At 58.1% G+C, this 26,234-nt stretch overlaps 1 protein-coding gene across 6 annotated transcripts; it reads right to left on the reverse strand.

Moving 5' to 3' along the window:
* Positions 1–69: 69 nt before the first annotated feature.
* Positions 70–26,234, reverse strand: TLE3 (TLE family member 3, transcriptional corepressor). 6 transcript variants are annotated; one of them, XM_048481752.1, is made up of 16 exons: positions 26,126–26,234; positions 21,659–21,733; positions 16,123–16,327; positions 15,728–15,744; positions 13,401–13,520; positions 13,245–13,295; positions 12,741–12,893; positions 11,122–11,254; positions 10,739–10,914; positions 9,000–9,076; positions 7,527–7,776; positions 5,980–6,227; positions 5,009–5,156; positions 3,398–3,548; positions 2,457–2,533; positions 70–1,584 (listed from the first exon to the last, which is right to left on the reverse strand). In XM_048481752.1, the coding sequence occupies exons 1-16, from the start codon at positions 26,144–26,146 to the stop codon at positions 1,477–1,479; spliced, it is 2,010 nt and encodes a 669-aa protein (XP_048337709.1). In that variant the 5' UTR covers positions 26,147–26,234; the 3' UTR covers positions 70–1,476. The 6 variants fall into 6 exon arrangements, with proteins under 6 accessions (XP_048337709.1, XP_048337706.1, XP_048337710.1 ...); XM_048481749.1 differs by having other exon boundaries at positions 10,724–10,914; XM_048481753.1 differs by having other exon boundaries at positions 11,149–11,254; positions 21,635–21,733.

Consider the following 26,234-nt stretch of genomic DNA (forward strand, 5'->3'; position numbering starts at 1 on the left):
TGAGCCCTAAAGCCAACCACCCGCTGCGAACGTGAGGAATGAAACGTAAAGAAGTTCCGCACTCCGGTCTTCCGTTATGTACTGGCATCGCCTTTAATAAAAACAGGCAGTTCTTCCACCTTTTAAGCTGTAGTTAGATTGGTTTTTTTTTTTTAACCAGATCAAAATCAAAAATTAAAAAATAATCCATAAAAATGTGGTATAAAAAATCTCTTCCATATGCTACATTACAGGGCAGGATCTTTTGCTACACAAATATGTAGATTTCCCGTGTTTTAAATTTTATTTACTCCTTTAATACAAAAGAGGCCAGAAGGCGGGTCCCCCCTCCCTCCCTCCCCCCAACTTCTGTTTGCACCCAAAGACGGAAAGATTGCCAAATCTACTGAAAACCTGACTGAACCGTACGCCCCGATCCCCGCCATACAGAAACCAGATGTTAGTAAACTTTTTTTTTTAAAAAAAAGGAAAACCCAAACCTGCATTTAAATGTTATCATTTCTATTACTTTACTTTCATTGAAGTAAAAAAAAAAAATCTCACACAAGTTGCTATTATTTTTTTTTTCTCGGCTCCCTGAGCAATTGTTGAAACGTTTGCCGTGTTGAAAGCTTTTCCTCGGTGTTTCAGCCCAAAGGTTGTGATGATGGACGTTGTCAGAAGTCCGGCGGGACGTGGAATTCTTGCTTGCTCCAAAATAACCAAAGTGTTTCAAATAATAATTAAAAAAAAACCCACAGAAGAATGCGACTGTTCCGCCTGAGCTGCCGTCGTCGGGTGAACGATCCAACCAAACTCCAAAACGTGGCCCAGCGCGGCAGCAAGTTGCAGAACAGAGCAGATGGCTCACAGGGACGGCGGCTGGAAGGCTCCTCGGGAGGAGAGCTCTGCTCAAGCTGCAGATCCGTACAGTTTCCCCATGCAGAAGTTTGGAGGGGGGGGGGGCTGAGGAAGAAAAAGATGGCCACCCCCTCAAAAAAAAAAACCACCAAAGAATATAATTACAGCAGACCAAAAGGAAAGAAAATACACAGCCAGGGTACCAGACAGACGGTGTCCCTCACCCTATTAAACGTATTAGCTATTTACATTTCCCACAAGTCTTACGGAGAGAGAACAAAAAAGCCACAGAGTCTCTGCTGGAGGCAAGTCTCCCGATCACAGGCATGAGAACCAAAAAGTGAAAATCCGAGGGGTGTGTGTGTGTGTGGGAGAGGGGGGGAGGAATCCATCACACAAGAGCTCAGAAACCCCCGGGGGAAATCCCTGCAGCTCCCAAGGGATCGAAATCCACAGAGCGACTTCAAGATCACAACGAGAAACACGAACGCCGGCTACACAACTCCCTGGATGGAGCACATGCTGGGAACGCTGCCGCTCCCCCCGAATCCGTTCCGCTCGCGCCCGCTGGAGGTCCGCCTTCTTCTCACCAGCCCTCTGGGAGCAGGATGGCCACGCGGAAGCCCCGCCCCCGGCTCAATAGATCACTTCGTAGACCGTGGCCTTCTTGTCCCCCGACCCCGTGACGATGTATTTGTCGTCGGCCGAAATGTCGCAGCTTAAGACTGAGGAAGATTCTTTTGACTGGGAGGGGAGGAAAGAAAAAGAGAGAGTCGGGTTTTACGAGTCTTTCCAACGTCAGCCACATTCAATGACAACTTTCCTTCGATTGTCGAAGGCTTTCACGGCTGGAATCACTGGGGTGCTGTGTGGTTTCCGGGCTGTGTGGCCGTGTTCTAGCAGCATTCTCTCCTGACGTTTCGCCTGCATCTGTGGCTGGCATCTTCAGAGGATCCGATGGTAGTAAAGCAAGTGGAGTATATATATGGCATGCCTCTCAGTCCAGCACACTTCTCTTTGACACCATTGAGGGGAGGCGCGCCAGACGAGGAGATGCGCTGTATATATACTCCACTTGCTTTACTGCCATCCGGTCCTCTGAAGATGCCAGCCACAGATGCAGGCGGAACGTCAGGAGAGAATGCTGCTAGAACACGGCCACACAGCCCAGAAACCACACAGCACCCCAATTTTCCTTCTGTTCCTTTAAGTGATAGAAGAGAATATGGGGCCAGATACACAAACAGAGCCGATAAGTAATACATCCACAGTCTTCTGACACAGCAATAAGCCTTGGGGGGAGGGGGTCCATTCTATCAACTTCTCCCCCCACCCTGCCCACCGTTCAATCTATTCCCCCTTCTCCTGCTCCAGAGTCTTTGTAGTTCAATCCTTAAATCCTCGTATTGTGTAAGTTTTTCCAATTGCTTCTCATCAATCCTATTATTATTATTATTATTATTATTATTATTATTATTATTGTTGTTGTTGTTGTTGTTGTTGTTGTTGTTGTTGTTGTTGTTGTTGTTATCATCGTTGTTATTATTATTTATTAATTTTATTTATTTATTTATTAAACTTAGTATACCGCCCTATCCCCGAAGGGCTCATCTTACCTGGAAGATGCTCGCTCCGTAAGGAGTCCTCCAGGCGTTGAGGAGGTTGTCTTTGCCGGTGCTCACAAACCACTTCCCTGCAGGAACAACAAGGCCCAGAGTCAGCTGCATGGCCCACCGGGGGGGGGGGGGGGGGGACACCTCCTGCCAGCTGAACCGGGACAGAAGCAGATGCCTGCCATGGGCCCCCCAGGACGTTTTAAAAGGATCACAGCTGGGAAAAGCCCAGCCTGACTCATCACTTGACCTCTGCAAACGGGAACATCCCAACGCAGGTCTACGTTCCCCTTCCGCGCACGCACTGCGCCCAACTCCTCCGAGTGACTTTCCCACCCACGGCAGCCCCTAGGGAGTGATCCGGGGCACTAAGGCTCCTGACTACACACAGCATGGACCCAACCGGGAGAAGACACCCTACGATGTACTGACGCTAACTGCCGTGCGTCATACGGAACATCAGCAGTTTCAGAAGAAGAAGAAGAAGAAGAAGAGGAGTTTGGACTTATATATCCCTTCTTTCTGTCTTGTAAGGAGACTAAAAGGGACTTACAATCTCCTTGCCCTTCCCCCCTCACAACAAACACCCTGTGAGGTAGGTGGGGCTGAGAGAGCTCCAAGAAGCTGTGACTAGCCCAAGGTCACCCAGCTGGCATGTGTGGGAGTGTACAGGCTAATCTGAATTCCCCAGAGAAGCCTTCACAGCTCAGGCGGCAGAGCTGGGAATCAAACCCGGTTCCTCCAGATTAGATACACGAGCTCTTAACCTCCTACGCCAGTGCTGCTCCTCAAGAGGAAGAACAGGTCACCTCCTCCAGGCCTTCTGAACTGGAGATGACCCCCAACTTTCAGCATCAAAAGCATCACCTGACCCCTGGGATACAGACCCTCTTCCAAGAGAAGGAGCTCCCTGGGATTTCCTGCAGGGTCTGGTTGGGACTCACCACAGTAGGCAAATTTGAGGGAGAGGACGCAGCTCTCATGAAGGTGGAGCTGGTATTTGTCCGGCTTGGTGTGGTGGAGAACCTCCACGTTGCTGCTCTCCATGCCCACGGCCAGCCACTCCCCGGTTGGGCAGTACCCCAGCGAGAAGATCTGCAAAGGAGAAGGAGCAGGACGGTGAAGCCGAGCATCTCCAGAGCATGGCCAGGGAAGCCCCCCCCCCTTCCCTCCCCCCCAGGACAGAAGAAAAGCATTCGAGTGCACAATAAATATGGCACATGGGACGAGAAGAGTTTGGATTTATATACTCTGCCTTCCTCTCCTGTAAGGAGTCTTAAAGCGGCTTACGAACTCCTTCCCTTCCTCTCCCGTCAACAGACACCTTGTGAAGCAGGAGGGTCTGAGAGAGTTCTGAGAGAACTGTGGCTCTCCTCGCAGCCTTCATGTAGAGGAGCAGGGAAAACAAACCTGCTTCGCCAGATTAGAGTCCATCACTCTTACTAGACCAGGGGTCTGCAACCTGTGGCTCTCCAGATGTGCATGGACTACAATTCCCATCAGCCCCTGCCAATTGGCCATGCTGGCAGGGGCTGATGGGAATTGTAGTCCATGCACATCTGGAGAGCCACAGGTTGCAGACCCCTGCCCTAGATCACGCTGGCTCTCAAATGTAAGCAGAGTGCCACGCCAAAGGACCAGATCCTCCTGTGCCAAGTCAGATGGCAGACCCTGAACTACGGCCTCTGGCAGACGGCATCTCTACAAGAGCGACGTTTCCCCTGAGAGTTGAACCAGGATTTCTCTCCAGCAGAGGGAAAAGGGGCTTTTCAACAGGAGGCGGCCGGGTTGAACACAGTGGCCTCTTCCACACGCACTGCCACTCAGCCACGGCCTCTTGATTGGTTCCAGTGGGCGAGCCTTGAATGAGGTGGGACAACCCTCTTGAGGAAGCTCCCAACATGGACAGAACGATGCTGGGAAGCTGCGCCCAGGGCCTGCTGTTCTTATTCAGACTCGGCACCTGTTCTTCACGTTGGGGAGGCAGATGTCCAGCCCAGTTTCACATCTGCTTAACGCTTGCGTGAGCCAGCTCAGAGTCCATGGAGCATTGGGCCCAGAGCCACCTGCTCAAAACGTGGCAGCCCAAAGCCAGGGGCACAAAAAGAGGGCGTGGCATTCCAGAACGAGGAGGCACGGGTGTAACCTGCAGCCGTATCCAGAGGTAGGTTTTCTAGCTGGGATATCAATGTGGCTAGATACAGAAAAGGAACCTCTTGTCACAGCCACGGAAAAATCCCGCAATTTCTCCCTCCAGAGTCGCTCATGAAACATCCCAACACGTCCATCCAGATGTCCAGAATTAGTCGTCCGGGCTGAGGTTTCTGACAGGACTTAGATGCACGGAAGAGCCACCTCCACAACGACACCTTCGTTGTCTTGCGTTTCCCCAGGAGATAACGGCAAAGAGCAGTGTCTGTGCTAGCTAATATGGACAGCTTTCCACCACAGCCATCCTGCTTCGAGGTGCTGGCTCATGAAGGCCTCGGTCCAGTAGCAGCAGCAGCAAGCGGGAGGGGGGAAGACGAAACTGCAGAGGCCCTTCCGAGGCTTACCTGGGAGGTGAAGTCGTGCTGCTGAAGCTGCCGGCCTTCCCGGAGATCCCAGGAGCGCACCGTGTTGTCCAAGCCTCCTGTCCACAGTTTGGTGCCGTCGTGTGATATATCGATGCAGCTGGCCCCGTCGGTGTGACCCTGGAATTGCCTGGAAACAGAACCAAGCCTTGTTTTTACCGCCGCTAGGCCGGGATTTCATCATCTATCTTGACCTAAAAGGCCCTTCTCTTTTGCTGGGACTCCTGCTTCAGATGACCCAAACAAGCAGGGCGGACACTGCAAGTCAGAACAACAGAAGAAGCCAAGCCAGGGGTCGGAGGGTGTCTGCTCCCTCCCCCTCGCAAGTCAGCCCACACCTGAGATGATGCAGCGAGAAGGGGGACAACAGCCAGCCTCCCTCCCTCCCGCTCCCATATTATGGGCTCATCTCTAATGCAGCTGAGATCTTATTGTCTGACAGGTCTAAACACCTGAAGGACCGTCCCCTTCCCAGTGTTCCTGGGTGCCCACTGCAGTGATCGGGCAGCCGTCTGTTGGCTTTTGCACCACATAAGGTGTCTTGCCTGCCTCTGAGCAGAGCCCGGGCTGTTTCCGTGACGGTTCCGGCTCTGTGGAACAGACTTCCCAAAGAGGTGAAAGGAGGCCGCCTTCCTGGAGATCTTCAGGAGGCACTGCAAGACCTGCTCGTTTGCCAGGGCTTTGGAGGGGGTGTGAACAATAGATATCTTTTTTTTGGGGAGAGATTTGTGGATGACCTTTTAAATTTTGGGTTTCAACGGAAAACACATCCAGCTATCACGGCAGACTGCCTAAAACCAAGAGGAAGGGTGGGATATAACATCTTAATAAATAAATAGTTTGGTCCACGAAGCACAGCACAAACAGCCCCAGCCTAGCCAACCTTTGTTCTCCCACCGTCAGCAACACGACCGCTCTTTCTCCTGGGCTGCCGAACTCTTGAGGAAACTCACCTGACCAGGGTCTGGTTGTGGAGGTCCCAGACGGCGATGTTCCCGTCACTGCAGCAGGAAAAGCAGACTTTGGCATCGGGGCTGATGGCCAAGGCGTAACAGGCGGGGGCCGAAGAGGTCAGCTCCGCTTTGATCCTTGGGGTGGGCGAGGCCAGGTCCCAGATGGTGAGGGTGCTGGCCTCCCCGCCCACGATCAGCGTGCGGCCGTCGGGGAGGAGCTTACAGGAGCGGATGTAGTTGTCTCTGTTCTGGAAAGAGGGACGAGGGAAAGCGTGAGCTCTGCCACAGGGCCGGCCGAGTCACGGATCTCTCTCGTAACCAGTGGTGGGATTCAGCCGGTTCGCACCACTTCCGCAGAACCGGTTGTTAAAACGGTGCTTCTGAACAACCAGTTGTTAAATTATTTGAATTCCGCCACTGCTCATAACCCTGACCCGGCCCATCCTAGAAGGGGAGCAGAAAAGGTTGGGTATTCAGGCAGGGGAGGGGAGGGTGGCAGAGCACAGAGATGGATCTAGTGTGAACAACAGTCCGTCCGTCCGTCCGTCCGTCCGTCCGTCCGTCCGTCCCCTCCGCCAGTGGGTCTTTCTGGCAGGTCAAGAGGCTTGGGACGTGGGAAACCAAGTTGCAGTTCTCTATCCATCCGGCCTCCAGCCCAACCGATCTCACAGGGTCACCGCAAGGGTGGCTCAGTTAATGTGCCGTAGGAAACCGATCAAACCCCAGCAGGCAACCCCAGCAGGCTGTTTATTAAAGTAAAGTTTCCCCTTCAGTCGTGTCCGACCCTGGGGTACCACTGCAAGCAGTGATTTCATAGGCAAGTCTCTTTATGGGGTAGTTTGCCATTGCTTTCCCCGGCTATTCTTTACTGCCTAGCGATGAGCTAGGTACTCATTTACCGACCAAGGAATGGATGGATGGCTGAGTTGACCATGAGCCAGCTGCCAGGATATCTGACCCACAGGGGGCTCGAACTCCTGACCGTGTGAGTGGCAGTGTAAGCACTTAACCACTACGCCATGCGGCTCCTCAGGCTGTTTATTAGGCAGAATTAATTGCTCCTGTGACAAGGTCACCACGCCCAAAGAAAGTCCAGCAGATGGCAGTGAACTTGGGTCTCCACCCCCCACCAAAGAGCTCCATGTTCACTGAAGAACTGAGGAGGCAGGAGGCAGTGTGGTGAAGTGGGTGGATGGGCAGAGTCGGACCCTGGGCATGCTGACTTTGAATCCCCACTGGTACCACGGAAGCTCGCTGGGGGACCTCGGGCCTGTTGCAAATTCCTGGCCTGGCCTACTTAGCGGAGCGGTTGTTGTGAGAAAATGGGAAGGCAAGAACCATAGCCGCGGGTGTCAAACTGACGTATTCTCTCCAGCATGTTAGGATTACAGCCTTATCATCATCCCCTGCCAGCACGATGCTGGCAGGGGATGATGGGAACTGTAGTCCATAACATCTGGAGGGCTGCGAGTGCGACACAGCCACTCTGAGCCGCAACTGGGAAGAACAGAGCCACGTAAACGAATTAAATAAACGCAAGCACCCACCAAGCAATCCAGCTGCGAGACGGGGCTTTTGCTACCCGGTTGGCTGATGTCCCAGATCTTCACACACCCCTTCCCACCTGTGTAGACGTGGCGGGTCGGGTTGCTGATGGTCACGGCACAGACCACCTCGCCGTGGCTCAGCGTGTTGATCTGGCGAGCGTGCCGGGGAATGCCGGGCCCAGCCAGGGCGTCGTGTGGGAAGGGGACCGGTTGCATCTGCCCGTCCGCACTTACGTGAAACGAGTAGGCCCTGGGATGGGGGGGGGGGGGGTTGATGAAAGAGAAATGTGTTACAGTAGCGGAGGCAGGTGGGGAACACTTCATCTGGAGCCGACTCCAAGGCATCTTCACCTGCATCTACCTGCCTTGTCTGGCTATAACTCAGTGGTGGCGAACCTATGGCACGGGTGCCAGAATTGGCACTCAGAGCCCTCTCTGTGGGCACGCGCAAACAGAGTTCATCACACATACATCTAGGCTGGCCTGGGCCGCTGGGCTCGATTATTAGCATTAAACCCAAGACCTAGTTTTGGGAAAGCAGTGTAGATAACCCTGTTAAGCGCTGCAAAACCCCACTGATATTCATGCAAAGAACTAAAGCACGATCCTTTACCTGGGAGTAAGCTCAGTTGCTGGCAATGGGGTTTGCTTCTGAGTAACTCCTCCTAGGGTCGTGATTCACCCGTTCAAAGAGTTGCACGGTAGCTTCAAAGCAAAGCCACCGACTACCACCAAGCTTACTCCTGAGTAACACACGCCTTGGAGCGGACTGGTTTGTTTCTAAACTAAAACATTCAGGTTAAATTGTTTCTAAACTAAAATATTCAGGTTAAATTGCCACGTTGGCACTTTGCGATAAATAAGTGGGTTTTGGGTTGCCATTTGGGCACTCGGTCTCGAAAAGGTTCGCCATCACTGCTATAACTCAACTGCAGCTGCCTGTCTTGCCTGGCGACAGGTCTCAGGAGAAACACACAACACAGGCACGGAGCAGCTTTCACAGGGAATGGCTATCGCAATTTGTTCCTTTCTTCCACAAACACACTGCCCCATCCCATGGACCAGGGGTCTGCCACCTGTGGCTCTCCAGATGTTCATGGACTACAATTCCCATCAGCCCCTGCAGACCCCTGCGCAGGGACAAACCTTCCCTTCTCTTTCCTACCTCAGATGCACATTGAAATATTCCGTTCTTGTGTCGCTTGCAGGGTGAAGTGGGTTGGGGAAAGGTCCCCTGCGCCCCCTCCCAAAAGAGGGAGGGAAGGAGGAAGAGGGCCCCTCCCACCACACTGCGGAGAACAACTCTGTTTCTGGCTTGGGAAACGGGCCCCCCAGCAACACCTCCCCACATTCTCTGCGCTGAGCCGCTGGCTGCCTTGGAGACACCTGGCGACAACCCCTCCCCCTGCCTCCCCCTCCCCACTGCCCAGCGATTGACAAAAGCAGGAACCAAAAGGTCGAAGGGGGGCTTACGGCTTGCCGCCAGGAATGGACGCCAGGCTGGTGGGCAGGACCGGGGCCCTCATAGGAGGATGTGGGTCGAAGCCAACCTGGAACCAGATCAAAAAAAAGAAAAGAAAAGACAAAGGTGAGAGCAGACCAAGAATGTCCCAAAGACTTTAGACCACATCAAACACAAGCACAAAAGAACAGAGCCACGCCCCATAAGAACGGCACTCGTCCGTTAAAAAAATCCCGATAACTGCAGCGGGGTAAACTGAAACCCCACAGGCTCCTGTCGCTGCTGCCTGCCCTATAATCTGAGGGTAAAAGCACAGTCCTTGAGTCTTTTCCCTAGAACTTATGGAGACCATGTTTCAGTGATGGAATCCAACTGGATCAACCACTGGTTTGCCCCCCCAGCCACACACCCCACACCTACGCTGCCCACTTACTGGGCTGCTGTGCCCTGACCCCCCCCCCCCTTTCCAATGTTGGGCAAGGGAGAGGTGAGAGAAGAAGAAGAAGAGTTTGGATTTATATCCCCCCTTTCTCTCCTGCAGGAGACTCAAAGGGGCTTACAAACTCCTTGCCCTTCCCCCCTCACAACAAACACCCTGTGAGGTGGGTGGGGCTGAGAGTGCTCCGAGAAGCTGTGACTAGCCCAAGGTCACCCAGCTGGCGTGTGTGGGAGTGCACAGGCTAATCTGAATTCCCCAGATAAGCCTCCACAGCTCAAGCGGCAGAGCTGGGAATCAAACCCGGTTCCTCCAGATTAGAGACACGAGCTCTTAACCTCCTACGCCACTGCGGTGGCTTTGGGGGGCCAGCTGTGGCGTGGCCTTTGGGGAGGGCCGGAAGGCCTCCTGGCCCTCCCCCCAAAAATGCACACTGTGGCACCACCCCAGGGCGGCCACCAATCTGTGGCCACCCTGGAATAATGCCATGGTGGGATTCAGCTGGTCAGCTACCGGTTTGGCAGAACCGCTGCGAACCGCCTGAATCCCACCTCTGCCGTATTTGGAGGACTTGACCGAATTCAAGCCTGCCCCAGACCTTCTCTGCTCCATTGTGAGACTGCCGCACACGGCTAATTTGGGTGCTCAATCACAGCCAAACACGCTGCCTGTCCCCCCCCTCCCTGCCATGTTGTTCTGTCGAATCTCCACTCTGGAGACGCGTTTGGGCGGACACAAGAGCTAACAGCCCCTCTGTGATGGTTCCATCAGCCCTAACAATGAGCAAATTGCTCTGCTGCGGAGAGGAATCCTGGCAGCGGCCTCCTGCGCCCAGCTCTCCCTCTAGGTAAGACTTGGGCATTTTACGGCCCGCGGGCCGGCCCGCCGGATGACCCTGACTGGCCCCCCGGTGCCAGAAGGGGAAATGGCGTTTTGAAAGCCCGGCCGAAGCTGGTTGCCTTGCGGCTGCCCGGCTTCTGCGAGGCTTGCCTCAAAGTCGCCCTCTGCCTTTTCTTGGACGGTCTCCCTCCACAATATTTTCTGTTTCTTATGTGGCCCCATGGAAAAAATAATTGCCCACCCCTGCTCTAGGTGATAATAAAATGGAAAAAAGAAAAATAATGCTAAGCGGCTTTGGGTCCTCATTGGGGAAGAAAGGTGAAGTATAAATGAAGTAAATAATAATTTCTCGTCCACTTTCAAGTCTAGAGGCAAGCAGGCCACCCTAACCCCCCCACCGCCCCACTGCCTCCCTCCCCCTCCCCCCCCTTTAAGAGAGGAGCTAAAAGGTCTACGTACAGCTCCAAAGCTCACCATGGGAGAGCGGCCGTAGGCGGCGGCGGCAGCGGCAGCCATCTGGGGTGGGATGCTGTGAAGGCCCGTGTATGCCCCGGGGCTGGCGAGGGAGCCGTTCATTTCGTGATGCCCCATCATGGCAAACGGGGTGGCGTAAGAACCCGCTATCGAAATGGGCGTCCTCAGGGCAGACGCTGGAGAAAGGGATGGGAGATTCATTTTGCGCAACCGTCCAGCCAATTCAACAAACTCTCACATTCTTAGCCGGGCAGCCCCTGCCCCCCACCTGCAAGAACCGCCCCCCCCCCCCCGACTGGGCTTTGGGACAAGGGGGGACAGTGTGGTCCAGTCTCGGGGGAAACCCTGGGTGTACGGCCATCTCTGAGATGGGAGCTCCGTACCCAAAGGATCCATTCCAGATGGCTTGCCTGGCATCGGTCGCAGCCCTGGGGTGGTGCTCGTCCCTGGTGTTGGCGCATCGTTCCTCGGGGTGGGGGTGGTCGATTTCAGTCCAGGGGTGGAGGCTTTGTCATTCTGGGTAAAAAAAAAAGGGGGGGGGATTTGGCCTCAGCATTCAAGCACTCGCAAGAAAGGGTCATCTTTTATTAAGAACAGAACTGCTGGCGCTCGCTCAACCCGGGAATCAAATTCCGAGACTCACTTCCATTCCAAAACGCATCCTATTTCCAGATGATTCACAAACTGCATTAAGTCTTACGGAATATTGACTTCGGTAAGAAACCTCGTCGGGCAAATTAAAACAAAGCCACATCACAGGACCACCAAACCACAAACACCAGAAACTTTAAATGGGGACTTGAGAAAATGTCCGCCTGTTTCCAAGAGAGTGGGAGACACAGGGGGGGAGGGGGGGGGCTGGAATAGCACACCGACACAGTTAAAGGAACATCCTCGCTCTAAGCGACTCCAGGGTTACGTCAGGACAGAAGGGTCACATTCCACAGTGGCCAAATGGGCAACTAAACTATTCAACTCTCATTTTTTGTTCTGCGCCCCCCAGGTAGTTACCGAACCAGCGACGCTGCAGCTGGTTCCAAACCCCCGATTGTCTCTCTGGGAATCTTCTGACATGGATTATCTACACCAGTGATTCTCAACCTGGGGGTCGGGATCCCTTTGGGGGCCGAACGACCCTTTCACAGGGGTCACCCAAGACTCTCTGCATCAGTGTTCTCCATCTGTCAAATGGATAAATGTCAGGATTGGGGGTCACCACAACATGAGGAACTGTAGTAAAGGGTCGCGGCATTAGGAAGGTTGAGAACCACTGATCTACACCCTACGGATAATTTCCCGGAAGCAGAATTCCTGATAACTTCCTGGAGGCAGAAATCTCCGAACATACAGATGGGAATAATAATTATGTATTATGTATTAACTGCTGCGTTTTAATTTGTGTTATTTAATGACTGACTGATATTTGATTTTTAAGTTTTTTTGTATCTGAATTTTATGTTGTTCACCGCCCAGAGCCCTTTGGGGGTTGGGCGGTATAGAAGTCTGAAAATAAATAAATAAATGGATGGATGGATGGATGGATGGATGGATGGATGGATGGATGGATGGATGGATGGATGGATGGATGGATGGATGGATGGATGGATGGATGGATGGATGGATGGATGGATGGACACTGGGATGGATGGATGGATGGATGGATGGATGGATGGATGGATGGATGGATGGATGGATGGATGGATGGATGGATGGATGGATGGATGGATGGATGGATGGATGAATGAATGAATGAATAAAAATGGGCTGTGCATCCAAGTGCCTTTCTGGAGATGGGGTGACTGGAACCGTGAACGCAGCCTGCCCCTCCCGAGCCTCTCCTGTGCAGCTGGGCCCAACGTATCACGGCCCGTCTCCTGCACCGCGGCCACCCCCCGTCTGTCCATGGGCCTGTGCATGACACTCACGGCCAACTCTCGGGCATCCAGGAAGGAGTTCAGTGCCCAACTCACAGTGACGCCCCCCCCCCCTTCCCGGCACTTACGTGGCCCAGGTCTTTCGTCTTGGAAGACGGCGTGCTGCTGGAGGAGGCAACAGAGGCGGGGCTGTTGGGGGCGTCCTTTTTCAGCCCCCGCGCTTTGTCGATCCCATTTTCTGGGGGCGAATGAGCGGGGCTTATTCGGGGCGTCGCGGGATCCTGGAGAACAGAAGGAAGCGATGCTCAGCCACACTTGGAACAGGGAGGGAGATCCAAATTCAGAGCAGAGGCAACCCCAGTTCACCTGCTCGACTGCGGGGGCCAAAAAAAGAAAATCCTACTACTGCATCCGAAAGGTGGAGGGGGGGGGGGATCTCGCAAGAGAAAACCTCAGAATTTTGAAGATTACATTGAAGATTGAAGAAGTTAAGGGAAGAGGCGCGTTTTTGTCTCTCTTTAGACAACGGGAGAGATCTGTCTTTGTCTCTTGGGGGGAGGTGAGGAGGAGTTGAACACACCTGTACCAATGAGAAGGTGTGGGGGAGGGGGGAAGAGGGCCGCTCAACTTACCTCGTTGGAGACGTCCACAACGAGGTCATCACTCTTGTCCCCGTCACTGTCCTGAAACCAAGAGCCAAGAACTGACCTGTTATCAGGCCTGCTGCCGCCGCCCCCGCCCCCACCCCCCGGCCACGCAAGGGACTGCCCCACACCCGGCAGACTTACATATCGACTCAGGCTGTCTTTCTCGTCGGCTTTCCGCTTCTTGGAGTCGAGGCCGTAGTCCGAGGAGCTCCTGTGCTTCTCGCTGGCCCGGAGGCTCTCAGACGGGGAGACAGAGTTATTCTGCGGCAGGAAAAGAGTGGAAGGTTGGGAGCGCCCCGTTTGCAAGCGAAGGGCCGGCCGGTTGTGGAAAGGGAGGCCCCTCATGGTAGGAGACGCCTTCTGCTTTCCAAATGCAGAGTTGGGGGGGGGGGCAGCATCTCTCTCTCCCACCCCACCCACCCCCAGGTCCTCTGGGTTCTCCCTTTTGTATTGTCTGGCCAAGTTTCAGCAGAAATACTGCTGATGTGGAGGAGGCTGTTGGGGGCAGGTCTGAATCCGTCCTTCCCAAGGAAACCCGGCTGGCAGGGAAGGCAAGAGCCAGCGAGTGCCAGGGGGCCTTATTGGGGGTGCTGGCAGAAGGCGGCCTGCTTGATGGGCCCTACTCAGGCAACAGAGGCTGAGGACAGCTTCCCTGCAGCAAAGGGGCGTGGGGTGTGTGTGGAGGGAGCAGGAGGCTTCGTATTCTGTGGGTGGGGGAAGGGAGGAAGAAGAAGAAGAAGAGTTTGGATTTATATCCCCCTTTCTCTCCTGCAGGAGACTCAAAGGGGCTTACAATCTCCTTGCCCTTCCCCCCTCACAACAAACACCCTGTGAGGTAGGTGGGGCTGAGAGAGCTCCAAGAAGCTGTGACTAGCCCAAGGTCACCCAGCTGGCGTGTGTGGGAGTGCACAGGCTAATCTGAATTCCCCAGAGAAGCCTCCACAGCTCAGGCGGCAGAGCTGGGAATCAAACCCGGTTCCTCCAGATTAGAGACACGAGCTCTTAACCTCCGACGCCACTGCTGCTCTTTTTGTTATGTTTTAACGTAATTTTTCTGGATTGTTTTATTTAGGATTGGGTTTGGTTAAGTTTAATAGCAGTCCCGGGTAGAAAAAGAAGAAGAGTTTGGATTTCTATCCCCCCTTTCTCTCCTGCAGGAGACTCAAAGGGGCTGACAATCTCCTTGCCCTTCCCCCCTCACAACAAACACCCCGTGAGGTAGGTGGGGCTGAGAGAGCTCCGAGAAGCTGTGACTAGCCCAAGGTCACCCAACTGGCCTGTGTGGGAGTGCACAGGCTAATCTGAATTCCCCAGAGAAGCCTCCACAGCTCAGGCGGCAGAGCTGGGAATCAAACCCGGTTCCTCCAGATTAGAGACACGAGCTCTTAACCTCCTACGCCACTGCAGTGGGGCACATCCAACTCTGCATCTGGAAAGCAGAAGGCATCTCCTACCATGAGGACGTTCACTCACAGGGCCGGGAAGGGGGAAATGGTCATTTCTGACCAATCAAAGCTCCTTTGCACCCCGTTTGACAACAGGGAGGGGACCACAAAGAGATTTGGGCCCCTGGCGCGGGTCTTCCCCTCCCCCCCCCCCACTGGATCAGCTTCTGTGTTTGGCAAGAAGGCCTCAGAGAAAATAAAAAAACCCCTCTCTTTCACTGCCTAGTGATGGCGAAGGCGAGGAGCAGCAGTGGCGTAGGAGGTTAAGAGCTCGTGTCTCTAATCTGGAGGAACCGGGTTTGATTCCCAGCTCTGCCGCCTGAGCTGTGGAGGCTTATCTGGGGAATTCAGATTAGCCTGTGCACTCCCACACACGCCAGCTGGGTGATCTTGGGCTAGTCACAGCTTCTCGGAGCTCTCTCAGCCCCACCTACCTCACAGGGTGTTTGTTGTGAGGGGGGAAGGGCAAGGAGATTGTCAGCCCCTTTGAGTCGTCTGCAGGAGAGAAAGGGGGGATATAAATCCAAACTCTTCTTCTCTTCTCTTCTTTAAGCAGCACTCTGCTCAGGGCAGAGACGGCAAAAATGGGGGCAGGCCCAACTGCAAAACAGGGGGGGGGACGGTGTTTGGCCAGCCGCTGGAAGCTCACAGCCCCCCCCCCTCCCCACACAGCTGGTTAATGGCCGGCCCACTGCCCAGGTCATCCCTGGAGATTAGATGACCCAAGATAATACAGCAGCCGCCTGAGTGAAACCACTTCTCAAAGAACTCAAGAATCCCCCCCACCCTTTTACGGGACACCTCCCTTCGCTGAAGGGCCTGGGCTCAGCCAAGAAAGCCGGTCACCCAGAACCAGGCTGCATCCAAGCAAAACAGAAAGAGGACCCAAAACCCACAAGTCCCCCCCCCCCCCACCAAGGAACAATGAGAACCAGGAAGCAGGCTTCAAAGAGAAACAAAAAAAACACAATTAAACATTACAAACAAACACAGCCGAGTCAAAGGGAACAAAACAGGACTTACTGCGCTGGAGTCACGATCTTTCCGGAACAAAGGCCAGCGAAGGCAGGAGCCAAGATCCAGGGAACACCGAAGGGGGAGGCGGAGAGAAGGGGGGGTGGGGGGGGAGGGAAGGCTTCTTAAAAATAGAACAATCTTAGCGGTTCCACGCTCTCTGGCTTGGCTTGGTAAACACACCGGTGCCAGCCATGTTCCTGGGCTCGGAGCAGCAGAAGAGCCGCCTATTCTGGGCCCGGAGTCTCCAAAGGAAGCCCAGCCGCCAGGGAAGAGGCCAACGCGAGCCCTTCGGCAAAACCAACCCCTCTATTCGCGCCTCCCTCACCCAAGAGATTTTCTCCCCAGCGGGATCCCAGGAGCGAGGCCGGAAATGGGGCCCCCCCAGCCCTGCGCTTGCTCACCTCGGAGGTCCAGGTCGTGGTGGTTCTTCTCGTCCTTCACGGCCAGGTGGGCTTGGCTGCCCAGGGCCCCCAGAGCCAGCAGCCCCGAGCTGCTCCCCGTGACCGGAGGGATCCCGGGCGGCTGCAGGCCCGACGGGTGAGGCGGCAGCTGTACTGGGGGGCCGTGGGCCGCGTGGGAGAGGTGCTGAGCCTGGAGCTGCTGTTGCTACAAGAAAGTCGGGGGTCAGGACCAGCAGAGAGAAGCGGCACGTCAAGCAAGTTCAGCCACATCTCCCCATCAAGGCACGTGGCCAGAGGAGGGGGACTCTTGAGCCAGAACGAACCAGGGGGTGCGAAGCCCCAGAAACTCAGCAGATGCACAAAGAAGAAAAAGAAGAGAAGAGTTTGGATTTATACCCCCCCCCCTTTCTCTCCTGCAGGAGACTCAAAGGGGCTGACAATCTCCTTGCCCTTCCCCCCTCACAACAAACACCCTGTGAGGTAGGTGGGGCTGAGAGAGCTCCGTAGAGCTGTGACTAGCCCAAGGTCACCCAGCTGGCGTGTGTGGGAGTGCACAGGCTAATCTGAATTCCCCAGAGAAGCCTCCACAGCTCAGGCGGCAGAGCTGGGAATCAAACCCGGTTCCTCCAGATTAGATATACGAGCTCTTAACCTCCTACGCCACTGCTGCTCACAAACTTGCGAGCTTCACTTCACTTCATTAACCAGACCATTACAAACCCCTCTAAAAAAAAGGTGCAACAGTACTGGTCTCTCTAAATCAGGGGTAGGGAACTCATGGCTCTCCTCCAGATGTTCAGTCACCCCCCCCCCCCCACACCCCCCCCCCCCCCCACCCCCCCCCCCCCCCACCCCCCCCCCCCCCCACCCCCCCCCCCCCCCACCCCCCCCCCCCCCCACCCCCCCCCCCCCCCACCCCCCCCCCCCCCCACCCCCCCCCCCCCCCACCCCCCCCCCCCCCCACCCCCCCCCCCCCCCACCCCCCCCCCCCCCCACCCCCCCCCCCCCCCACCCCCCCCCCCCCCCACCCCCCCCCCCCCCCACCCCCCCCCCCCCCCACCCCCCCCCCCCCCCACCCCCCCCCCCCCCCACCCCCCCCCCCCCCCACCCCCCCCCCCCCCCACCCCCCCCCCCCCCCACCCCCCCCCCCCCCCACCCCCCCCCCCCCCCACCCCCCCCCCCCCCCACCCCCCCCCCCCCCCACCCCCCCCCCCCCCCACCCCCCCCCCCCCCCACCCCCCCCCCCCCCCACCCCCCCCCCCCCCCACCCCCCCCCCCCCCCACCCCCCCCCCCCCCCACCCCCCCCCCCCCCCACCCCCCCCCCCCCCCACCCCCCCCCCCCCCCACCCCCCCCCCCCCCCACCCCCCCCCCCCCCCACCCCCCCCCCCCCCCACCCCCCCCCCCCCCCACCCCCCCCCCCCCCCACCCCCCCCCCCCCCCACCCCCCCCCCCCCCCACCCCCCCCCCCCCCCACCCCCCCCCCCCCCCACCCCCCCCCCCCCCCACCCCCCCCCCCCCCCACCCCCCCCCCCCCCCACCCCCCCCCCCCCCCACCCCCCCCCCCCCCCACCCCCCCCCCCCCCCACCCCCCCCCCCCCCCACCCCCCCCCCCCCCCACCCCCCCCCCCCCCCACCCCCCCCCCCCCCCACCCCCCCCCCCCCCCACCCCCCCCCCCCCCCACCCCCCCCCCCCCCCACCCCCCCCCCCCCCCACCCCCCCCCCCCCCCACCCCCCCCCCCCCCCACCCCCCCCCCCCCCCACCCCCCCCCCCCCCCACCCCCCCCCCCCCCCACCCCCCCCCCCCCCCACCCCCCCCCCCCCCCACCCCCCCCCCCCCCCACCCCCCCCCCCCCCCACCCCCCCCCCCCCCCACCCCCCCCCCCCCCCACCCCCCCCCCCCCCCACCCCCCCCCCCCCCCACCCCCCCCCCCCCCCACCCCCCCCCCCCCCCACCCCCCCCCCCCCCCACCCCCCCCCCCCCCCACCCCCCCCCCCCCCCACCCCCCCCCCCCCCCACCCCCCCCCCCCCCCACCCCCCCCCCCCCCCACCCCCCCCCCCCCCCACCCCCCCCCCCCCCCACCCCCCCCCCCCCCCACCCCCCCCCCCCCCCACCCCCCCCCCCCCCCACCCCCCCCCCCCCCCACCCCCCCCCCCCCCCACCCCCCCCCCCCCCCACCCCCCCCCCCCCCCACCCCCCCCCCCCCCCACCCCCCCCCCCCCCCACCCCCCCCCCCCCCCACCCCCCCCCCCCCCCACCCCCCCCCCCCCCCACCCCCCCCCCCCCCCACCCCCCCCCCCCCCCACCCCCCCCCCCCCCCACCCCCCCCCCCCCCCACCCCCCCCCCCCCCCACCCCCCCCCCCCCCCACCCCCCCCCCCCCCCACCCCCCCCCCCCCCCACCCCCCCCCCCCCCCACCCCCCCCCCCCCCCACCCCCCCCCCCCCCCACCCCCCCCCCCCCCCACCCCCCCCCCCCCCCACCCCCCCCCCCCCCCACCCCCCCCCCCCCCCACCCCCCCCCCCCCCCACCCCCCCCCCCCCCCACCCCCCCCCCCCCCCACCCCCCCCCCCCCCCACCCCCCCCCCCCCCCACCCCCCCCCCCCCCCACCCCCCCCCCCCCCCACCCCCCCCCCCCCCCACCCCCCCCCCCCCCCACCCCCCCCCCCCCCCACCCCCCCCCCCCCCCACCCCCCCCCCCCCCCACCCCCCCCCCCCCCCACCCCCCCCCCCCCCCACCCCCCCCCCCCCCCACCCCCCCCCCCCCCCACCCCCCCCCCCCCCCACCCCCCCCCCCCCCCACCCCCCCCCCCCCCCACCCCCCCCCCCCCCCACCCCCCCCCCCCCCCACCCCCCCCCCCCCCCACCCCCCCCCCCCCCCACCCCCCCCCCCCCCCACCCCCCCCCCCCCCCACCCCCCCCCCCCCCCACCCCCCCCCCCCCCCACCCCCCCCCCCCCCCACCCCCCCCCCCCCCCACCCCCCCCCCCCCCCACCCCCCCCCCCCCCCACCCCCCCCCCCCCCCACCCCCCCCCCCCCCCACCCCCCCCCCCCCCCACCCCCCCCCCCCCCCACCCCCCCCCCCCCCCACCCCCCCCCCCCCCCACCCCCCCCCCCCCCCACCCCCCCCCCCCCCCACCCCCCCCCCCCCCCACCCCCCCCCCCCCCCACCCCCCCCCCCCCCCACCCCCCCCCCCCCCCACCCCCCCCCCCCCCCACCCCCCCCCCCCCCCACCCCCCCCCCCCCCCACCCCCCCCCCCCCCCACCCCCCCCCCCCCCCACCCCCCCCCCCCCCCACCCCCCCCCCCCCCCACCCCCCCCCCCCCCCACCCCCCCCCCCCCCCACCCCCCCCCCCCCCCACCCCCCCCCCCCCCCACCCCCCCCCCCCCCCACCCCCCCCCCCCCCCACCCCCCCCCCCCCCCACCCCCCCCCCCCCCCACCCCCCCCCCCCCCCACCCCCCCCCCCCCCCACCCCCCCCCCCCCCCACCCCCCCCCCCCCCCACCCCCCCCCCCCCCCACCCCCCCCCCCCCCCACCCCCCCCCCCCCCCACCCCCCCCCCCCCCCACCCCCCCCCCCCCCCACCCCCCCCCCCCCCCACCCCCCCCCCCCCCCACCCCCCCCCCCCCCCACCCCCCCCCCCCCCCACCCCCCCCCCCCCCCACCCCCCCCCCCCCCCACCCCCCCCCCCCCCCACCCCCCCCCCCCCCCACCCCCCCCCCCCCCCACCCCCCCCCCCCCCCACCCCCCCCCCCCCCCACCCCCCCCCCCCCCCACCCCCCCCCCCCCCCACCCCCAGGGAATTGCAGTCCATAACATCTGGAGTGCCAAAGGTTCGCCACCACGGTTCTAGCAGGAAATAACAGGTAGGAGGAGGCTGCGAGAGGAGCCCGTGCCAGGACACAAACACAAGTTACCCCAAATTCTACAACACATTTCATTTCAGCAGTTTAACAGAGACAGGCCGGCCCTCCCCGGGTCCCAAAGAAGGGCTTGCCCTTTAAGGCCAATTTTTAAGGAGTGATAAGAGAGCCGGAACCCCAGACCACTTAAGGCTACAGGAAAATTTAAAAGACACCCACCCCCCCTCCAACACACTGCCCGACCAGATCTGCGAACGCAGTGGGCTTCGCTCGAGCAAATTACTGTTATGAGATTCCCACCGTACTGTGAAACTTTTTTGTCCTCTCCCGGCATTCTAGATCTTAAAGGATCCCCAGATTCAGGACAGAAAGAAGTTGATTCAAATGCGGGATTCCCTGCCAGGGGCTGCCGTGATGGCCACAGGCACAGACAGCACCAAAGGAGGAGAGGTCTGTCAGGGGCTACTGGCCGCAGTGACTAAAGAGAGCCTCCAAATTTCAAGGCAGTCAACCTCTGAGACAGCCATCGTGTATCTAGGACAGTGGTGGCGAACCTTTGGCACTCCAGATGTTATGGACTACAATCCCCATCTGGCAGCATGCTGGCAGGGGCTGGTGGGAATTGTAGTCCATAACATCTGGAGTGCCAAAGGTTCGCCACCACTGCTCTAGAACAATTGGTCATACTGGCAGGGGCTGGTGGGAATTGTAGTCCATAACATCTGGAGTGCCAAAGGTTCGCCACCACTGCTCTAGAACAATTGGCCATGCTGGCAGGGGCTGATGGGAATTGTAGTCCATAACATCTGGAGTGCCAAAGGTTCGCCACCACTGCTCTAGAACAATTGGCCATGCTGGCAGGGGCTGATGGGAATTGTAGTCCATAACATCTGGAGTGCCAAAGGTTCGCCACCACTGCTCTAGAACAATTGGCCATGCTGGCAGGGGCTGATGGGAATTGTAGTCCATAACATCTGGAGTGCCAAAGGTTTGCCATCACGGTTCTAGAGGAATGCCTGCTGCTGTCCCCCACTCAGTGGCGAATAAGCCCCCCCCCCTCCCCCCAGTATTCATGATACATGCCAAGGAACAGAAGGTCCCGGGTTTCACCTCTGGCACACAGACTCCACCAAAGGGTCCCCGATTCAGGGGAAGACCCTCTTTCCTCCAGACCCCGGGGAGGCCACGGCTGGTCAGGAGGGCCACTGGGACAGTTTCTCCTGCATGCCTCAAAGAGAGGGATTTGTGCAGGAAAAGGAGCCCCGTTTCTTCTCTCTTTGGACCATGACCGTCTCTTGTGCCCCAACGGGGGGGGGGGGGGAGGTCCCGGGGGCCAGCAGGAGGGCAGGGGAGTCCTTACTGGTTCAGCTAAGATCAGAGAGCTGCTGGAAAACTTGGGACCCTGCGATAACCAGAAACATGCCGGGGGGAAAGGAGAAGACTTCCTGCACATCTGCTCGCAGAACTTGAAACCAGACGTTTTGATCGGCAGCCCCCCAGAGGCCAGGCAAGTGTCTGGCTAGAGGAAAAAACCCCGTTTTAGCTCGTGGTGTTTCTGCAAGCGCAGCCCTTCTCCCCAGCGCCCCGTGCAGGGTGGGCCTGTCTCTGTTGTACGGTTTATGATAGGAATAAAGGGATATACACACGGTGAGACCGGGAACGCCACGTACCCCGATGATGGCGTTCAGTTCAGTCATGGTGACCTGTTTGGCACGCTCAACAGCCTGAGCCACTTGCTGCTGGTGCTGTGGAGAGGCAAAGACACAAACAGGGAACATCAGACTCAATCCTCCTCCGTCGACAGACACACCAACCGCACGAGGCGGGACTGTCAGGGCGCCCCAGAGTGACTTTTCAGCACATGCCACAACCCCCCACAAAGCCCCTGACAGGGAAGCCAAGATAATTACGCCCATTTGCGGCGTCAAGAGATCCCTGGAGATGCAGCGAAGAAAAAGGGAACCGCGATGCACTCGCTTGCTTGGCAGGGGCACGTTCAAAAACGGTTTGCCTCACGAGATCTCTTCTGGTGGGCCAACAGTGTCGTTTTTATCAAAGGAACCTGGGTGTCCACAAATCAGGGCTGGGCACGAGGGTCAATTTTTATTTCCACTAGCCAGCCGCACTGGTCAGTTCTCACTACTGTTGGAAGTGAAGGACTTTACGCTGTTTCCTGCCTCAACCTACAGAGGGGGTTTTACTAGAGAGCCAGTGGCTAGATAGGGACCTCGGGATTTGACACCTTTACTCTATCATGCTGGTTCTATCCCTTTGATGTTAGATTGATACTCTCAGGGACTTCCTTCCTTCCGGCTTCTTCCTCGACCCCTTCTCCATTCTTCTCCCTACAATGCCTAGAGAGAGGATGGGTGCTCTGCGCATCCATCTCCATCCAGTTAGATTAGGATAGCATAGTGAATCTATCTACCTACCTTTCTATCCAGAATGGAGTTCACTAATAAATACTCTTTTTATTAGATTAGAAACTACAACTGACTCTGACTTTCTTTTGTGTAAGCTTGCCGCACACTGGGATCCATCACGCACGCACGCACGCACACGAGGTCAGGCTTCTGCTGTGTTCTAGCCACCCGTGCCGCTCTGCTAACTACGATAAGGGATAATCTCCAACTACCAGGAGCACTTATCCCAACAACTACAACATAACCTGTAACCATAAGGCAATTCCTAGACCAGGGGTCTGCAACCTGTGGCTCTCCAGATGTTCGTGGACTACAATTCCCATCAGCCTCTGCCAGCATGGCCAATTGGGGCTGATGGGATTTGTAGTCCATGAACATCTGGAGAGCCGCAGGTGGCAGACCCCAGTCCTAGACTATTTGGACCTCACATAGCATGTCAAGAGAAAGCATTAAATTTAGTAATCTGCCTCAGTACTTCGGTCTTATCGAAATTAACAAACACAGAACATGAGTTTTCCTTTTCAGCCGTGATAAATTATGTATCGTTGACCTGTTTTTCCTTCCAGTTTCTTTTGGCAACAGAAATATAGTTTGAGGAAGCTCAAATACCTTACAACCTGCAATGTTTCTGCTGAAAGACATTTCTTTTCACTAAACATGAAAGAAATCTGAGCCAGTCTTTCAGTGTAAAGTTGAGAATGTGCTTATACCCCAAAATATATATCCTGTATTTAATCTTATTAGAAATGCTATATTTCTGTTATTAAAAAGGCCTCTACTGTGTGATTTTATATTCCTGTCCAAAAGTATTACAACAGTGAAAAGACGGACGAGTTTCCCACGAACAAAGAATCCTGTGTCACCTTAAAGACTAAAACTTCTTGGTGGCTGGAGCTCACAGAATACAGTGTACTTGTTTCAGATGGGTGGGGGACAAGGAGCAGAGCAAGCAGAAGAAGAAGAAGAAGAAGAAGAAGAAGAAGAAGAGGAGGAGGAGGAGGAGGAGGAGGAGGAGCAGTTTGGATTTATATCCCCCCTTTCTCTCCTGCAGGAGACTCAAAGGGGCTGACAATCTCCTTGCCCTTCCCCCCTCACAGCAAACACCCTGTGAGGTGGGTGGGGCTGAGAGAGCTCCAAGAAGCTGTGACTAGCCCAAGGTCACCCAGCTGGCGTGTGTGGGAGTGCCCAGGCTAATCTGAATTCCCCAGATAAGCCTCCACAGCTCAGGCGGCAGAGCGGGGAATCAAACCCGGTTCCTCCAGATTAGATACATGAGCTCTTAACCTCCTACGCCACTGCTGCTCCTGCGTCACAGAAGGTTCTGGAGGGGTTGAGGCATGGACACATCTGCGGTGAAAAGATCTCTGGGGGCAGCCAGCTGACGCTCGCTGCATAAGAGACCCTCAGCTCCCCTGGTGTTCAGAACAGAAGACGCTGGGCTGGCTGGAGTCAGGTGAAGGCAGTTTCAAGGCAGTGTGCCTGTCCATGGTTACTCAGAAGTAAACCCCCTTTACCCTGCAGGGACTTACTTCAGAGTAACACTGCAGATGGTTAGACTGAGGGGGGATAGGATTGAAGTCTATAAAATGATGCACAGGGTAGAAAATGTTGACAGAGAGAAATTTTTCTCTCTTTCTCACAATACTAGAACCAGGGGGCATCCATTGAAAATGCTGGGGGGAAGAATTAGGACTAATAAAAGGAAACACTTCTTCACGCAACGTGTGATTGGTGTTTGGAATATGCTGCCACAGGAGGTGGTGATGGCCACTAACCTGGATAGCTTTAAAAAGGGGCTTGGACAGATTTATGGAGGAGAAGTCGATCTATGGCTACCAATCTTGATCCTCTTTGATCTGAGATTGCAAATGCCTTAACAGTCCAGGTGCTCGGGAGCAGCAGCCGCAGAAGGCCATTGCGTTCACATCCTGCATGTGAGCTCCCAAAGGCACTTGGTGGGCCACTGCGAGTAGCAGAGAGCTGGACTAGATGGACTCTGGTCTGATCCAGAAGGCTCTTTCTTATGTTCTTATGTTGGGAGAATGTTCCCTCAAGAAAGACACCAAAGCGATGGAGTCATTTTGAAACCCCCTACAAAGCTTCCTTTGTTCCCTGCTACCGGCTGCAAAACTCAAATCGCCGGGGGGGGGGGGGGGGGGCTTGTCCAGTTCCTGGGAACCGCAGGCTGGATCCAACAGAAGCACGCCTGTGGCATGGAAGCAAGACACCCAGCAGACGGGACAGGGATCCCAACCCCTCAGGAGCTCTCCCAGGGGGATCATACCCTCTCCAGCACCCACACACTCTACACCCAGACAAAGGGAAACTCCCTGGCACTGAATGAGGCCGCTGTCTGTACCCTCTGAGCGCCAGCTGGGTCACTGGCTGAAGCCAACCTGTCCTTGGTCCCCAGACCTTAAAATGAGCTCAGTTAGAGAGGAAAATGAGCCCGAATATAGTCTTGAGGGGAGCGCCCAGGATTCCCACCAAGAGGAAAGTTGCTTCTTCCAGGCCAGTGATGGCGAACCTTTTCGAGACCGAGTGCCCAAATTGCAACCCAAAACCCACTTATTTATCGCAAAGTGCCAACCCGGCAATTTAACCTGAATACTGAGGTTTTAGTTTAGAAAAAACAGTTGGCTCCGAGACGTGTGTTACTCGGGAGTAAGCTTGGTGGTAGTCGGTGGCTTTGCTTTGAAGCAACTGTGCAACTCTTCCAACGGGTGAATCACGACTCAGAAGCAAGCGCCATTGCCAGCAACCAAACTTACTCCCAGGTAAAGGATCGCACTTTAGTTCTTCGCATGAAAATCAGTGGGGTTTAACAGGGTTACCTACACTGCTTCCCCAAAACTAGGTCTTAGGTTTAATACTAATAATCGAGCCCAGTGGCCCAGGCCAGCCTAGATGTGTAAAGGTGGGGCTCTGTTTGCACGTGCCCACAGAGAGGGCTCTGAGTGCCACCTCTGGCACCCGTGCCATAGGTTCGCCACCACTGTTCCAGGCTGTGCTGCTCTGCAGTCGAAAAGCTGGATTCAAGTCCAGAGACCTGACAAAGGGAGCTCCTGAAAGCTTCTACCCGAAAATTTTGCAGGTCTCAAAAGCACTACTGGACTCAAATCCAGATGTTCTTTCCAGGAAAGCACAGTGCAGGACTTAGATAGGAAGGCGCTCCAAAGGGTGATCACTACTGCACAGAGGATTATCGGCTGCCCTCTCCCCTCCTTGGAAGAACTCTATAATTCCCGAAGCCTAAAGAAAGCCCAAAATATTCTGAGAGACCCGTCTCATCCAGCACACTCTCTTTTTGAACTGTTACCATCCGGCAGATGAGACAGGTCTATCAAAACTAGGACAAAGAGGCTTAGAGACAGCTTCTACTCTAGAGCTGTGGCGATGCTGAACTCCGTGGCTTCGTGTTGATGTGTTTGGGGCTGTGTAGGGATGGGTGGAGGAAGGGGAAAGGGAGGATGGGGTATGAGTCTGAAATTGCGTGCATCGAAGGATGCTGCTGTAAATTTCGTTGTGCGTGCACAATGACAATAAAATGCTTATGCTTATGCTTAGTGCCATCTCCGCAAAAGTCCCCAGCCTCAAAAGCCAACCGAACTGGGCTTTCCTGGAGCCGGGATGTGCTCCTCTCTGTGCAGACCCCGAGCCCTGGCACCGCGCGTTTCCCCTTTGCCCGCCAGAAACAGTCAAGCAGGCTCTTACCTCTTGCGAGAGAAAAGGCATTATCTGGGCGAGGATCGTGTTCAGCCTTTTAGCGATCTCCGTCTAGAAGGGAGAGAAAGAGAGGGGCCGTTCAGGATCATTCAGAGAA

The sequence above is a fragment of the Sphaerodactylus townsendi genome, linkage group LG17 (genome assembly GCF_021028975.2).
Source record: "Sphaerodactylus townsendi isolate TG3544 linkage group LG17, MPM_Stown_v2.3, whole genome shotgun sequence".
In the NCBI taxonomy this organism is placed as follows: domain Eukaryota; kingdom Metazoa; phylum Chordata; class Lepidosauria; order Squamata; family Sphaerodactylidae; genus Sphaerodactylus; species Sphaerodactylus townsendi.

Coding starts and splice junctions, on each gene's coding strand:
- TLE3 (XM_048481747.1), bottom strand. CDS start 26,146: ATGCCTTTTCTCTCGCAAGAG. Junction 10,915..11,121: donor ATCTGGAATGGATCCTTTGG/GTACGGAGCTCC, acceptor CCCTTTCTCCAG/CGTCTGCCCTGAGGACGCCC. Junction 6,228..7,526: donor TCTCGCAGCTGGATTGCTTG/GTGGGTGCTTGC, acceptor CCCTCTTTCCAG/AACAGAGACAACTACATCCG.